Source organism: Excalfactoria chinensis, chromosome 7 (genome assembly GCF_039878825.1).
Source record: "Excalfactoria chinensis isolate bCotChi1 chromosome 7, bCotChi1.hap2, whole genome shotgun sequence".
Classification (NCBI taxonomy): domain Eukaryota; kingdom Metazoa; phylum Chordata; class Aves; order Galliformes; family Phasianidae; genus Excalfactoria; species Excalfactoria chinensis.
The window spans coordinates 32,248,792-32,265,880 of NC_092831.1; the positions used below are offsets into that span (position 1 = coordinate 32,248,792).

At 40.3% G+C, this 17,089-nt stretch overlaps 1 protein-coding gene across 4 annotated transcripts in view; it reads right to left on the reverse strand.

The window, feature by feature from the left end:
* Positions 1-8,913: 8,913 nt before the first annotated feature.
* Positions 8,914-17,089, reverse strand: part of HECW2 (HECT, C2 and WW domain containing E3 ubiquitin protein ligase 2) — a 119,064-nt gene continuing 110,888 nt past the window's right edge. For all 4 annotated transcript variants that reach the window (XM_072342268.1, XM_072342266.1, XM_072342267.1 and 1 more), the window contains exons 24-29: positions 16,370-16,499; positions 15,643-15,789; positions 14,923-15,037; positions 14,450-14,535; positions 13,603-13,715; positions 8,914-9,984 (exon numbers count right to left, since the gene is read on the reverse strand). In XM_072342268.1, the coding sequence (XP_072198369.1) occupies positions 9,873-9,984; positions 13,603-13,715; positions 14,450-14,535; positions 14,923-15,037; positions 15,643-15,789; positions 16,370-16,499 (703 nt within the window). In that variant the 3' untranslated portion in view covers positions 8,914-9,872. The remainder of the gene's footprint in view (positions 9,985-13,602; positions 13,716-14,449; positions 14,536-14,922; positions 15,038-15,642; positions 15,790-16,369; positions 16,500-17,089) is intronic.

The following is a 17,089-nucleotide window of genomic DNA, read 5'->3' on the forward strand; positions in this document are numbered from 1 at the left end:
AGAGGTGGTACTCCTGTACTTACCAACACCAAATGTTGCTTCTCTCTGTAGGGATAACATCCAAAAGAAGAAACAACGTTAAACAAGGAAACAACACAAAACCCCCCACTACATTACAGAGTTTAATCCGTGCCCCAGACATCTATGAGAGCACCTTTAGCTGAAGCAACCTCACTGATCCCACATGCTCAGCTACAACATGAAATACTCACAATGCAACAGACCCCTCGGAATCAGCATGTTACCTTTCACTGTTCCTGCAGCGTTCGATTTTGGAAATCATCTAAGCCTTGAATACAAACACTCCCCCACCTCCAAGAATTAACATGATTCTCATTAATATAGACCCCACTTGACCTCTTTTTTCCCCCTATGCCAGAATCTCTGCAAGAGTGCCACAACATTTGCACATGGGAAATGAGTAAGAAAAGTTAATCCTCAAAGCACCAGGCAAACAATCTGTATTTCAGCGATTGCTGAGCAGAACGGCCTCAGCATCACCTGGCATGAGCTCTGTACGAGCCCCAGTCCTCACACTGAGGGAAGAATGTGGAGTTGCTCAATGCATGGCGCCAGTTATCAATGATCTGGGTGAAAGTGTCCTAGGAGTTTAAAACTGAAGGTATGATCGAGGCTATGAAAGGTGTTCTCAGAGCCCCTCCTTTCCCAACATAGCTCCCCTCTAATGATTTGGACTGGCTTGCATCACGCTTCTGCTAGAAGCAAGAGATTGCAAAATTACCGCCTAGTAAAGTTTTAAAATAATAGAAACATACTTAATAGGTTCTAAAACAAACAAACAAGAAAGTATTAAATATTAGATTCTAAAAAGTGTTCGTGATAACCACAGCATAGGGGAAGTGACACTGTGCCCATCAGCCATTCGGAATCAAAAGTCCACCAGGCCTGTGCCCCAGGGAGGCCAACGCTCACCCAAGGACTGAATAATGACCAGGACCTCCCAGAGCAGCTGGTCTCACTGTTACCAAAGCAAGAGCAACTCCTCAGTGGAAGGCAATGGCTTTTGTGAAAGACTGAAAAATATCCTTTTCCCTGAAGATGTTTTGCTATGAAATTACAGTGCTGCGTATTAAGCCACCGCCATAAAGGATGTTGCTGCCCATTCTGGTACCCCACTCAAAAGCATTGAGAGGTGCAGGCATCTGCAGCATGTTGATTGTAGTTAATTTAGGATAGCCTTTGTTTCGAATGCAGTTCTTGGTCAAATTCCATTGCATTTGGTGAAGAATCCTTCCTCCTTCTGCTGCAAGTGATGATTTGTAGTATACCAGATTCCAGAGGCTACCAGAAGTCACTTAGAAAAGGCATAATGAGAGAGCATTTGGTGATTTCTCTAACAGCTTTGAACTGCTGCAAACCTTAAGATACATTCAAAGACGCAGTAAAAGAGTTGACTTGCAAAGTGAATTTTTTAAGAAGGTTTATTTTAAGTGATTTCATGATGAAACATGGTCTTAAACAAAATAGAGATCAGTAGGAAAATAAAAATATACACAGAAATCTTTTCCCCAAATGTTTGTGAATAGCAGGAAATACAGCAGAGCAGTCCTGTATTCAACCGAGTAGATAACTATGCATATCTGTGAGCAGTCAAACCTTAGAGTACAATCCTTGAAGCCAGGCATGACAAAATGCCCGTCATACTCTCAACGCGTTTCGTAACCACCCTCCCTGCCTCAAAGAAAACAAGTAAAATGCGATGCAATGTAAATAGAGAAAAGGACACACACCATCTTAACGCCTGAAGCGCGTTTTCCCCGTTTAGTGTTTCGTGAAAGACATATACCAAATTCAGATGAAACAAATCAGCTTGTAGAAAGATAGAAAACCTTGGTATTGTATTTGATATACAGTCTTGTGAACGCCTAACTGAAACGTATGGAAAAGATTAAAAAATACACCACATGTGTTCTACTTAAAGCTTAGAAATAAATACGCACTCTATATTCTCAGTGCCTGAAATTCTTTAAAAACAAAGAACTTGGTATAAAATTATATCAAGTAATCATCAAAAAATGCGGGAGATGCACCTATAATACCTGTTAGATTCTGGATGCCTGCATCCCCACTACAAAAACTTGTAAAACTATATGCGCTTTCAAACATGCTGAATAACCCAAACCACAGCCTGGCAAGGGCACAAATACTGACTGACCCAGGGGTACCAGCACTCCACACTGTATCCATCAGGAGTTTGTTCTTCTACGAAGCATTCCCCTTCCATACCGTACCAGCCCTTACAAGCATAGATGTTCAGTCACCGATAGAAAAAGCAGCCTTGCTGATCAGGATTTGTGGATGCCCTCCAGGCTACGTCATTCAGAGGGGAAAAAAAAGCATCTTCCTAAGACGATATATTTACTTAGTATTATTATTATTCTTCCTCCCTGCAATGCTGATAATAAACAGCAGTCTCCTGAGTGTTGCAGACTCATTGCAGAAAAACGTCCTGCTCTATGGAACTACTGACTATGGTCCAACATACTAAATATCTTCTACTGCAGGACTTAACAGTTAATAAGAAACTTGTCACCTCAGTCACAATTCTGAAGAAGAAAACTTGTAAGGAATTCTTCCTTTGACTTTTGTATCTGACTGGAATATCCAGTAGTCTCAGCTTCTTTTATTTGTTTGTTTTCTCTGGTAAAGAACCAGGTCTGCTTTAAAGTAGAGGACCAGGCCCAGAGATTCCTCATGTCCTCTCATTTGTTCTTTTATTCCGACAATATCACTAAACTGAATGAACTCAAGACCTGCATCAGCTTGGCCAAAGCTACCAAGATAATTGAGAATATTTTTACTGGCTTAAATAAACTTCAGAAACTTCACGTCATTCCTGAAATGACAACCGGACACAAAAAACCCTCCTGGTAGCAATTCATGGTTCTTAAACAACCGTAACACAAGGCTCAACCATTAAAGGAAATAAAAAACTATCAACGTTTTCACAGAGATAAAGGTTGGGGCTTTGACTCATCATATTTAGAAAGGAAAGGTACCTTTACCAGTGATGATTTAACTTCTTAACTGATCCTATTTCTCTTGCTGGATGTGACCAGTAATAAGCACAATAATTATTTGTAAAACCAGTTAAGGAGGACCTATTTTATTTAGAAACCTTCGTTTTTCTGAGAGCAGTCCAAAGCAAACAAACAAATCAAGAAAAATACAGAAGATATTTTCTGATTGTGCGCTTTAGATTTTCAGAACCTAAAATAATTAGTCAAAACACGTCTCCCGGTGTTGTAACAGTAATCTGCTTCATGATGAATAGTCATTTTTCCTGGGTACATTATCACAGCCTAATTTTTAAGCTAAAGGTGTCCCCTTTTGTACGCACAGCTCACCCACCTCCTATTTGCAAAGCCCCACTTCTTTCAGTTGTTTTCACTCAAGAACTGCTCTACGGCCCCATTTTTTATGTCGCACTTGCTGCGTAGAACTGCCATATCTTATCATTTACCACACCTACAAGTACCTGCCTTCCCTACTACAAGAAATAATCCCTGCTGCCATGATCTCTGGACCCACGCTCACCTGTGTCCCTGTGAGGGCTCGAGCTTCCACCCAACATCATGAAGCAGCCCACAGGAATGGGGCTGTCCCCTCTGCTCTGTGCTGTGCAGCCTCATCTCCAGCACTGGGTGCGGGTTTGGGTGCCACGGTACTAAAAGGAAAAAATACTATCAGAGAGCATCCAAAGAAAGGCAACAAAGGTGGGCAAGGGTCTGAGGGCAACGTGTGTGAGAAGCAGCTGAGGTCCCTTGGTTTGCTCAGCCCAGAGCAGATGAGCTGAGAGGAGCCTTGTGGTGGCTGTAGCTCCTCACAGAGAGTGGAGGGGCAGTACTGATCTCCTCTCCCTGGTGACAGTGACAGGGCCCTAGGAGAACGGCATGGGGTTAGGGACTAGGTCTGCCCCAAAGGATGGTGGGCATGGAATGGGCTGCCCAGTACAGTGGGCACAGCCTGGAGCTGATGGAGCTAAGGATGAGTTCGGACAGTGCTCTCAGACATGAGGTTTGACTTTTAGGTGATGCTGTGTGGAGCCAAGGGTTGGACTCCACGGTCCTTGTGGGTCCCTTCCAACTCAGGAGATTCTGTGATTCTACACAGCTTGGCTCCCTTTCACCTTCGCCACATCTTTAAGAGATTTATGGGAATACATTTATCATTAGTCTGTTTTTTACAGGCCACATTTGCAATGTACTCTGACTGCATTTGGTACGTAAAGGAAATAAGTTCAAACTTCCTGTTATCAATTTAGAAGGAGACCAGTTAATGACCATAGTACTTCCTTCACGTAGCCCTCAAGCTATGTGTTTTAAATACATACAGATACTACCATGGGCTGTTCCATTCCAGAGGAATCATTGACTGTCATCCTTGCACATGCGGTCAGGAGGAATCTAAGCAGTGCCAAATGAGTCATTACAGTGCCACTGTTTTTGAAAGGAGCCCTCAAATTAATCGTGAGCTTAAAACACCTTAAGATTCCTATGGCATAACGTGAGCAAAGCAGAGCCCTAAATGAAGTTTTAACCTAAACAATACCTTTCTTTTCTGTTGTGTTTTGTTTTTTAACAGTAAAATTACTTTAAAAAGACTAGAAGTGCTTTAATAAAACTCTTTTTATAGCAATGAGCATTTGAAATGTTAGAAGTCTAGTACATATGCATGAGACTGAGCTGAAAAAGCACTGCGAAGCCAATGATCTCTTTGAAAGAACTGCAATAAATAAACCAAAACACACCATGAAAACTGTGTGTTTCTACGGTCGGCTCAACAGTTTTGCATATTAGTTGGCATGGGTCATAATAAGGCTTTTACTCTTAGTGGATTTACAAGACAGTTCTCCCCTCAAACCACTATTTACCTAACATATACTGCCTGTTCCTGAAAGCAGTGAATTTCAACTTTAACACTTTGCATTCTTTCTTATTGTAAAATATTTAAGCGGAAGGCTAGACTAGTCCCATAGCAGCCACTGTGATCATGCTAATCACATCTTAAAGGTTTTTTACTCGCGGTGGGTGAGCTTGTTAACCCCTAATACTTCTGCAGTTCTTTCACACTGCAAAGTAAGGCCAAAAAGCAAACAATTTAAGAAGCCAGGTTTGAGCAATTACTCTGAAATTTCACTTGGACTTCAACATGCTTGCCTAAAGGAGGAAGAGATGAGAAGGGAAAATGGCAGCAGTGGCTGAGTATTATTACTTCAAGGTTAGCAGTAAAACTTCTAAGGTTATGTGTATAATTTTATGACTGGAGATTGTACTTATTAATTCCCATTAGTGCTAACAAGTATAAACTCACCCCCTCACCCCCACAACAACAACAACAAAAATCAGTGGCAAGAAAAATGTACCTGCTAGTATAATTGAATATAAATATGTTTCAATCGCTGAAAGTAATTAACTTGCTTCATGCTATAGGAAATGAAGTTACACGGGTTATTCAAACACAGCTACCACAGATCCCCCTTTTATGAATGATTTCCTCAGCCCACAGACAGCGTACTTGCAAATACCTACACAAACCTTTGCAGTTCACACTGGAGTAACTCAGTTAGTCCTGGTGCGCCTACATTTAGCAACCAGATGATACCGCTGCTAATGCTTCTGAAGGAAGCTTTTGTTGTTGCTGAAACTTTAAAGAAAACAGAAAATAGAAATACATGGGAAGCCTCAAAACTTTTTTTTTTCTTTCCCCTTTAATTTTAAACTAAGCAAAATGCCAGTCTGCTGCTCCGGCAGTTCATCTCGTGCCAGAAGCTTCATCTGATGTGCTGCCAGCATGCTGCTGCCATCACTTTTAGTCTCCCTGAAGATTACAGGGAACGCAGCGTACACAGATAGGTTTTGCTCTAGACGCTCTCTGAACAACGTTACCACCTTGTTCCTTGTTATGATGGGTTCACAACACGGACAAGCACAACTATTTTAAAAGCAAAAAAGAAAAGAAAAAAGGTTGTTTTTTTTTGGTTTTTTGTTTTTTAAAGGGGGGGCGGGGGCAATATTGAGCAGGTTTAAGGTTTGTTTCCAATCAGCCAAACTGTGTTAAATTAGAATTTATTTTGGATTGAAAGAATACTTTCAATAGATAACCTGCAACTCGCTGATGGTGCTACCTACGTAACGGATGGCGCTCTCCTACCTGCTGTGATGAAAACACCGGCACCGCTACAGTAAGTACTTCTAGCTTGCAGATTCTTTACTGTTTGTTCCAACAGGCACCACACTGCATCAGTTCAATGGCTATGAGCGTTCCCAGTGCATTCAGGAGCATTCTGGCTAAGCTGAGGAGAGGTAGCACCAGGCACACAAAGAATTCTTCAGCTTGCTGGGGGCTGAAACTTGGCGTGAGCTCACCCCGGAGGAAGGTTGGCATGGTCCCTGCGGTGCTGGGCACCACACAGCAAATTAAGGGCCTGCTTGTTGCTTTTTGCCTAGCAATGCATGGCTCAGCTTTCCAGCAAGCAGGGTGCCTCATGGACACCTCACTTCAACTTTCCTGGGTGCTTCTCGAGACAGACTTCCTGTCTGATGGAAATGCTGCAGGTGAAGCCCGCACAAGTTTTCATCACACAGTAGCTGAAGGGAATCTTTTGCCTACTTCTTGAAGACAAGCTTTTTTCCTCCCTAAGTGGAACGCTTCTTAGCGCTGTGCAAAATCTCTGAGGAGGCGCAAGGCTTTCAGAAATGCTTTTTCACCTTTCTCCATTCTGGACCCTCATGCCTGCCACAGGACTGCATAACTAAGTGGCCGTGGTCACCAGCTGTAGCCATCTGCAGGACACAGAAGTTGGCTTCCACACGGGATGCGTTCAATGGAAATGGTTTCCCACACTGAAGGGAGAAATTCCACTCAGCAATCAAGAGATGTGGGGATCTCAGAGAGCTCAGGCTTCATTTTCTATCCATCTTCCCTATTAATCTCTTCAGAGCAATTACACTGCCTATATCATCACATACAGCTAATAGTGCACTCGAGGCGGCACGGGTAGCTGTACATGGGCAGCTAACTTCTCACTTTCAGATAACATTTTTTGAGAGTCCTCCAGGCAATGCTGGCAGCAAAAGAGCAGGAAGCAGCTTCTCCATTTTTCCAGGTCTTAATGCCACATGGATTCCAGACTTCGTTTTTTTTTTGACAGCTGCCATAACGATGATCCTGTCACATCTTTACAGAATAACAGGTCATTGTGACTAATTGCAGCCATGTACGTCTAAACAAAGAACAAATGTGTGCAGAAAATATATTTTAAATAAAAACTGACAAGACGCATTTATTGTTCTTGATTTGTACAAAAGCATAACTTAAAGGCAGACTAGTATAAACTTCACTTGTGCCAAATATTATAAGTTTTCATTCCAAAGAGTTTCTGGTTCAAAACTTCTAAGTACAGTTTCCACCTGGGAAATCTCTTTTTTTAGACCACAGATAACACAGTACTGTAAAAACAAAATTCTTCAGTCCTTCAACCAAGCAAAAGTTGTGTTCTGCTTTGAGTTCCGGAGTTTCAGCTACTCAGTGAACAGATCACATGAAACGTGAGCAATGCTGGAGTGACCTGACGAAGAATCAATTTGCCTACTGCTCATCTGTATTCTGCAAAATCTGTGACATGCAGTTTCAGCAAAGACTGGTAAATATATGTCTAAAAGTAGGGAGACGTGATTGGATTTCTCTTTGCTATTTCATGCCAGCCAGAAGTAGTGCAAGAAAACCTACGTTACTTGGCTAATGGAGTCCCAAACGTCATGCAGAAGCTCAATTATTCCTGAAATCAAAGAAGGCTTTCACTCTGATTTTGCAACTGGGTTTTCCTTTGCACGTGTAATGTTTGCTCAGGAAGCCTGAAGGGTTTCCTCAGTCTGTGCTGCCTGGCTGCACGTAGATTTCCAACTTGGAGGGTGGAACAGCAGTCTTTGCTGACAACACCTCTACTGACATTCACCTCCATGGAAAAATGCTTCCCCAGGACCACGCAGGATGCTTCCCTGAGATGCCCTTTCAAGCGTCTCCGAAGCAGGAAAGTTAAATTTACTTCAGAGGCTTCTTTTCTCACACAACAGTGTGCTGCGCTTTGGCGCTATCACGACTGCTAGCGCAAAACTCGATTCGTGTTCTCGTCGTACAGGATCCAAGTGCAACTTCCTGGAATTTAAAAAATGTGGATGCACTCTGTAGCAGCAGCTGCACGAGAAAGGGTGCGCAGCTGCAACAGTGTTCCACGAGACCATCTGGAGGAAAGTACCAAAAATAGATGCAAGCAAGCCTCATGTATTTCAGCAAAATTAAGCATAAAGAAATTGGCGTCCATGCACTGTTTGATAGACTATAAAAACTCTTTCAAATCACATTTGGTAAGAAAACCAGTGAAAATGCAAGAAAACTATCAGTGAAAATGCAAGACTAAGGGACAGTTTACATCTTGTGGGAGTTCTCTGATATGTGACAGTGGCATTATGACCAGTGTCTCAACTTAAAGTAGGTTGCTCGTGGATTACAATTTGAGCTAGTGTTTTGTGGTGCTGTACAAATAAGAAGTCGTGGGGAGCATATGAAATGTCTGTATTAAACTCCACTGCATTAAGTAATCCAATGCATGAAAAAATGATCCAGCTGCATTTAAAATAAATGCATATTACAATATCACATAGAGTATTATAAAATTATTACTTATGTGCACAGTCCTGGTATCTGTAGACATGGCACCGTGAAGAAAGCCTGGTTCCTAGGTGTTTTTATAGATACTTGATAGTGATGCAGTTTGCTGTCAGTCAGATCATAACGTCCCTTCAACTTTGGTACATTCAGTGCAAAATATTTTTGGGAGTTTTTTTTTCCACTCTTATAAAAATAAAAGGCTTTTTTTTTTTTTTTTTTTTTCCCTTGAGAGTGCTTAAAGAATAAACACCAGCAGAATGTCTGTTCAAGCATGGAAAGTGGCAAAAACAGAAAGAGCATTTTAGTTTGCTTGTTTCCTGTTTACACTCTAAGAAACATAATATAATGAGCCTATAAAAATAAATAGAAGTCACCGTGTTAGGATTTTTGTTCCTGATATGCTGTGATAAATTGCTAGTTTCTTCTTAAAATAGTTTCCATGCAGTATAAATCATAAAATCAGTCCGATTAAGTTACTCAGTTCATTATAACAGCTCATCTTTTGTCATACACACCACTGGCAAACATTTTCACAAACCTCCTTAACGCAAGCCATTGTTGTTGCATCCTTTGCTGACTTTCCTTCCAATTCACTTCTGCCCCAGGAACTTGAACTCTATGGTGCAACCCCATGCAGGCACTCGTAGTCTTAGGTTTATCAAGTGCTGGATATGCTGTTATAACGCATGGCATTAAGTAATGTACCTTCATGAATATACAAAAGAAAAAAAGAAAGAAAAAAATAACAAAAAGTATATTGTATGATTTTTCACTAATTTACTGCGTAGGTGGGGCCTGAATGATTTCACATTTTGACTTGAATTTTCTACTCATCAACTTTGGTGAAATCCAGTTCTCAGACTCCTGCCAGTTTTGCAGTAGCCAGGCTGACCTCAACACGGGATCACACATTTCTTGTTTGCTCACAACAAAACATAGGAAGTTTGATCATCCTGAAAAAGCAGAGATTGCAAGACTTGATTTTCCCTGCACTTCAGCCACGCTCCAGATTCACTGTAGGGAATTCTGACACTATCACAATCCTGTTTAATTGCTTCATAAGCTCTTTCATGGAACCTCATTATCGGAATGGCAATCTGAAATCCGGTACAAATGTCCATTCGTTCTTCGAGAAGCCAGATCCACAAAAGTTCATAGAGCTGGGCACTGTGGTTTGTGTATCACTCAAGTCCAAAAGTACTCGTCTCTTCTACTGCTGTCAACAGTTTTTCATACAGCATAGAGAACGATGGATACGGGGGAAGGTCCAGACGATTGAAACAAGTGTGAGCCCTGAGGGGACAAAGAGAAGGTAAAGAAATATATTATTTTAAAAGGTCAAAAGAAATTAGGTAGACTGATATGCACTCACATATAAATGGCTACACAGTGTTCTTTCAGAAGATCTAGTTCTCTCAAATGATGTTTTCCAACCGAGGTTTAATGTGCATTTTTCTGATTACAACAAGCCAATAAAGATGCATTCATTAAGGCATTCAGAAACATACTTACAGCTCAGAAGACATGGAATAAATTTTACCTATTAAACGTGCATAGGACAAGAATGCTGTAACATAATACAATTCAAGTAGTCTACCACAAAACATTAGTTTTCAATCTATCTTAACAGAAGTTGTGGGTTTTTTTTATATGGATGATACCTGAATACTGTATTTGTAATGCATCGCAGGATGATGAATATGCACAAGGTACTAAATTCGATGACACATTAAATGATATGCTAAGTATTCAAGGAAACTACCCCGTAGTAATTAAGGACAGACAAAACAACTGCTTTTCCTTGCACATTTCCTCAGCATCGATCGTGTTTCTGAGAAGATGTTGTAAATGAGCACAAGCACTATCAGTGTATCTGACCCAGCAAGTCAATGACCTTTAGAATTACTGTTTGTAATTACACAGAACTATGCAAGTAGCTATAAAACACCACTGTACCTAAGAGAAAAAACACGTGGTTGGGTTCTTTCTCAGTTTCCAAAGTCCACCTCTGAACTGAATCTTGAGACCTCTTCCGAGGATTAAAAAGGGAAATAATGCATGTTTCTTCTCTTAGTGGAATAATGGTATTGTGGCCTGGCCCCCAAGGCACGCCAAATATAATACTTACTAAAATATGACAGTGAAATAGTTCTAGTGAAATAGATAAAACTATTAACCTGATGAGTTCTTGAGAGAAAAAAAAGTTGGGAAGACAAGCTGGAAGAGGTATCTTTTCCACTTTCAAGCTTTTCACCAAAGCATCATTTTAGACTGATTTGAGAGGATGAAGAATTCTTGTATTTTGGCAGGTCTCTGTTTAGAAATATTTTATTCTTTCATTATAAGACACATCTCTCAGCTATTTAAATACAACCAATCTGGCAAGTGACCTGTCCTTGATCTTTGTGGCCCATATTAAGTACAAACTGTAACACGAATGAAAGGTCTGACTGATGTCCTTCCTCACAGTGAATGCAACTCCCCATTTAACCTAACCACTCCCAGAAATCTGTGTCTACAAGAGACCTGTAATAAGCTTTCTCTAAGCCAGAAAGTGCTGCCTTCCATGGGATCAAATGTACTAATTGCTGTTTTAAATGGCTCTCCACTCCCAACTATTGGGATGGAACATGAGTGGGCTAGTCTAGATTGTTAAAAAACACGAGACCGTGACAAATCCCCAACGAAGGGGAAACTCAGCAGTCTTAGCATCATAAATATATCAGGTGAACGAAAAATATACACAGCAAAGAAGGCCATGCTGTCATTACAAACAGGTTAAAACATCAAATATGCAATCACTTTAAATTTGTTTTGGAATTTTGCATCCCCAAATAGAGTATGCTTGTGAGCACAGCGCTAGTAAATGCTGCACGGAGGAGAGAACATTTCCCCAGCATGAGCTCCAGCAGCCCAGTAAAAATGTCTTCACTCTGCCATCCCACTAAGGCTCTTGGAAGAAAGCTTTCTTTGCTTTTCTGTTCTGCCTTTCCAAAACCAAAGTAACAGTCTATTTTTCTATAGAAGTTTCCACTTAGAAGAAAAGAGGCTGATTTAGACCTGGCAGCAAATGGACAATTGGAGCAAGGTGTCTGGAATGGCTTAGCAATAATCACAGTAAACTGTGGAAGAGTCTCATGCAATTTGCAGCTTAACCGCATGCTTCTGCTGCATTGGCCTGGAAACCACTCATTAGAAGTACGGATCACGCTGTGTGGGCTGTAAAACCACAAGTTGTGAAAGACACAGCATATAATTAGCAAAGGCTTAATAGCAATTTGGCATATCATTTACGTTTACTAAGAGAATTGAGTTTTATCTTAATTTTGAGGGCAATTTTGAGAACATCATCACCTACTTTGGAAAACCAAGTCATTAAAAAAGACAAAAACTTAAGATCTTGGTCTACTGTGGGAACCTCTTTCTCACCCTCATGAAAAACTTCTTAAGGCTTCAGGAAGAAAGGTTGTTTGTTGTTTTTCTCTGTTCCCCTGGACAACATTTTCCCACTCCAGCATCTCAAACCATGCAGAAACTAGACATCCATGTTCCTGGACTCACACTTGGGGACAACATGAAAAATATCTCGGTTCTTGAAGTCCAGATTTCCTGTTAAGCTTCACTTCATTGTAATTTGAACAGTATTAAAATCACAGAATCATAGAATGGTTTGGGTTGGAAAAGACCTTTAAGATCATCTGGTTCCAACCCTCCTGCTACAGGTAGGGACACCTCCCTCTAGACCAGATTGCTCACAGCCCCATCCAGCCTGGCCTACAGTGATCCCAGGGTGGGGGCACTCACAACCTTGCTGGGCAACCTGTACCAGTGCCTCACTACCCTCACAGTACAGACTTTCTTCCTAATATCTAGTCTAAACCTACCTCATCCAGTTTAAAGCCATTTCCCCTCATCCTGTTGCTACCTGCTGTTGTCCCTTCCCAGCTTCCCTGCAGGCCCCTTCAGGTACTGGAAGGCCACTATAAGGTCTCCTTGGTGCCTTCTCTTCTCTAGGCTGAAGAGACCCAGTTCTCTCAACCTGTCCTTATAGGGGATGAGCTTCAGCTCTCTGATCATCTTTGTGGCCTTGCTCTGGACCTACTTCAGCTGTGCTGGGGGCTGCAGAACTGGACACAGTACTCCAGGTTGTGTCTCAAGAGAGCAAAGAGGTAGAATCACCTCCCTCAACCTTCTGGTCATGCTTGTCTTGATGCAACCCAGCATACAGCTGGCCTTCTGGGTTGCAAGCACGTTGCCAGCTTATCACATACCTACATAACTGTATCAGCTGTACTTGGTGTTTGCACACTAAGTCTCTGAAGCTGGTGAGACACAGGCTGAAGCTGAGGCTGTACACAGGAACTAGATACTTAAAAATGCAAATACAGCTTTCTGCTAAGGGCTTAGTCCACTCAAGTATAAGCGTGGAACACCATTTAATTTTTTATGAGACCAAAGTTCTACACGTGAATGTCAGGAATTGCCAGCTCACAACAACTGTAAAATGTTTGTCACATACAGTTAACAAACAACTTGTAGCATTGGGTTATTCCAACCCAACATACCCTCCCTGTGTTGGACAACCACTTTGCAACGTAAAGTATGTAAATAACTGCATATTTAATCAAAATATAACAAAATCAATGATGATCATTCTAATATAATTTCCCATCCAAAAAGGCATTCAAATACAAACATCAGCCACAGTTATGCTGCCTTGTCCAAAATAAGAGAACAAAAAAATGATTTAAAAGAAAAATGCATGACAGTGGAATAATAAGGATGTAAGTTTTCATGTAAAGCATGTTTGCTTATTCATTTCAAGCTTGTTTGTCTGTCATCCCAATAACTAATATTCCAAAGTCACTCTAGTATTAACATCACTAATGCAATTTATTCATTTGGTTGTACCTTGGAAGGGCAGTGATCTTCCCCCACTTCTCTACGCAGAACCTTCTTGGCCCATTGCTCCCCCTCAGAGAGGCAAACCCTTCATAAGGTATGCTGGATGTGCCTGTAACAAACTGCCAGCACAAACAAAGGATCAAGAACACTGGATACACAGATGCTGCAGGTTAGGAATTTATTTCTGTCAGCATGCTCACTGAAGTCCAAACACTTATGTAAAAGCATTTGCAAAATAAGGAAATTTGTGAGTCACAAGTAATACATGCTACTTTAAATGCAGGATAAAGGAAAATAGGTCGTTTCCTGATAGGGCTCCAGAAGAGACAACTTCCCAGATTAATATCCTTCAAAGAGTTCTCTCTGAAAGCCAGGATAAGGGTAATTATTCTACATAAGCACCGTAGAAGAAAACACTGTTACTATCAAGTTATTTTAGCTGAGGCACAAGGTGTTGTTTTTTATTTTCCACTGCTGTTTTTATTCTTTATAAAGAAGAACCAATTAAAATAATCACGTAGGCTTTGTGTAAGGCTTTTTTGGCCCTGTGCATTTCAATATCATTATAAACAGCAGGAGATGCTATAAGAAAAAGGCTACATTCTAAAGTGCTTAAATATCAAAATGCTCCTTCATTCTAATCATACGGGTAACTCAATGATAAGACATAAATTTAAACAAGAATACAGACTGTGAGCTTCAGTCACTTAAAATTATTTTAAGTTAAAATCTGACGCTGTTCAGATTACCAACATCATCATTATATTTGGATATCATGAACCCAGGTAAAACTAGTCTAGCACTAGTTTTTAGAGACACAAACGATTTCTATTCACAACAGTTCATTTCTTACCTGCAAAAGTCTTAGCCGTTGCTCATTGTTGAATCTTTCCACAGCCGCCCAGAACCACCGAATTACGATGTGATTGTCATGATAACCTGTTAAAACAAGATTATTTGGGATTACTTCTCATCTTCTGGAAAGAAGAAACTTGAGAAAAGGTAGACCCTACTGAGAACGGGTACCATTTCTATTGGTCTCCGCTGTCTGGGTGTGCTTTGATAGCATGCTTCTGAGTACAGCATGGCCTTTGGAGAATTGTGCTCTTTGACGCTATCGCAAAAGGGGTGAGGGGTGAGGGGAGAGTTGCAAGGGGAAGCAACAAAGCAGATGGACAAAATAGCTTCTCCTAATGAACCAGAGAAATACAGAAGACATTGAAGGTCCTGAAGGTGTATCTCCCAGGATAATACATTAGCATCTTAGAAGCTGGGTAATTTCAAGTCCCCCAATACAGTCAATGAACAAATAAAAACTGATGTTACCTCCTCTATATTCTGTATTATTTCTCCAGTCACTCAAGTCAATTTCTGCTGTTCCAGCTATGACCAGTTCCAGTTCTCTTGCATCAAATACAGACACAAGCCTTGCATCAACCACCTGTTAAAGAAAAAGGCTCATCTCTTATTAAGACATTAATCAGATAATATTTGTCTCATGAATAGATAGAATTAGTATTAATATTTTTCCTTTTTAAAGGCAAATACCTATTTCTTAAGATGCAGTTTCAAACAGCTGTCCTGTTTGAACAACAGTATTGGAGGACCACAGTGCTTGGGGCAGAAAATTGCTGACAAATAATACCAAATGATTACATGACAAACAAAGTTCAATACATCCAATTTAATTGTTTCTGATAAGGCAGGCAAGGTATAAAAGACTTGAAATACATTTGGCTGTGTTATGCTGAGTGTGTTATGCACTAAAACCACCAAGCAGAAACAGACTGCTCACGTTAGCACTGCCAATCATCCAAACAATGATCAAAACTACTTCCCAGTTTTAACAAGTTACGTAACCATAGAGTTGAAGTCAACGACTAGCGCTGATTTCTGCACACACACAAAGACACTGTACAGGCACTTCCGATTGACTATACACGCACCAGTGTTCTGGGACTACTTATTTGGGAAATGTATACAAGGAGAAAAATACTTAGGGAGAATAAAAAAGAAAGTAAAGTCCAGCTGAGATTTTTTTTTTACCTCATAGAAACCACGAACTAGACTTTCTGTCTGTTGTACAACTCCTCTCTCAATCCTCCATTTTACCATTCTTTCTATATATTCTTTCTTGTTTTTTTCTGTGACTGGAATGTTGGCACCCCCTGGCTTTAATTCCCGTTCTGTGATCTTAGAAGAAAACAATCACAGCGTCGTTAAGATAAAAAGAAATAATCACAACAATTTAAACCTCTAAAGTTGAATAATTCCTCAAAGGCATTAGCGAAGACTCACGTTAGAAAATTGGAATATGTGAAATAAGGGAACACAAAATAAATCTTTTTCTGTTTGTTTGCTTTTATTAAATTAGAGTTAGTGCAAAGTAAGTAGAAGAAGCTCAAAATGAAATTAAAAAATAATTACAAAGATTAAAATAGCAGAGTCTCTAAATAATATCCCAATAAAGGTGTTGCAATGCCTCTGAATGCTAACTCTACTGCGATGAAATTTAGGGAAACCACCTCCAGCAGAGCAAACAAAAATGCTGATATTTCAGATAGTTTCCAGAAAGTCTCCTTAACCAGAAACACACGTTTGACAGGTTCAAAATAATAACTACTCTCGAAATTTCAACATTGTTTTCATCAAACAGAACTTCATAAAAAGAAGTTCAAATCAGCATGGAATGACAGGCATTTTTCTGCCCATGTAAATGCTTATCTAGCAGTGGAATACAGAAAAGAAAAAAGAAATTAGGAATCTTGCACACCTGCCCAAAAACTTCTTCATTTACAGTAAATGTGAGATCCAGGATATCATGTATGTCATTATCTTTCATCCACTGCAAACTCTGGTGAAACTCCTCATCAAGATATTCCAGGTCACTCAGATCACAGAGTCTAACATAAACAAAAACAAAACACATAAACACAGATGACAGCAGTAGTGTGTGCTCAGCAGCAAAGCTCAGCACAGTCCTGCAAAACAGACTGGGAGTAACGTCAGCTGTGAGAAACATGAACAGAATAAAGAAGATGCTATTTCAAATCTCCCTTTATTTCCCTAACAATAGCAGCTACTGTATCACTCAAACTGAATTTATGCATTTTTAAAGCCCAAAAAAGCTTGCTTTTTCTGAGTTTAAAGTGAGTCCATCTCATATTTTCTGTAAAGAATATTGTGAAATTATGAAAATATATACACTGAAGAGATAAAACCTTTCAACCAGAGAAGAAACTGTACACTTTTAGTAACAATCCCTTTCACTTATGGTCTTCTTGTCCCTTCACTGTGAAAAGAAGTCAGTTCCCACTGTCTTCTTATCACAAAAATAGCCTTTTTTTTTTCCTTAACATCTGCCATATTTCCCCACGCCTGGTCTTTTGTTGACAAATCTAACCTGTAATCCAGCTGCCCTTGCTATCTTGAACAGTCACTTCTCCATGAGGTTGTGATAGTATTTAACACTAGAGTAGCAAATTCTGCAGTT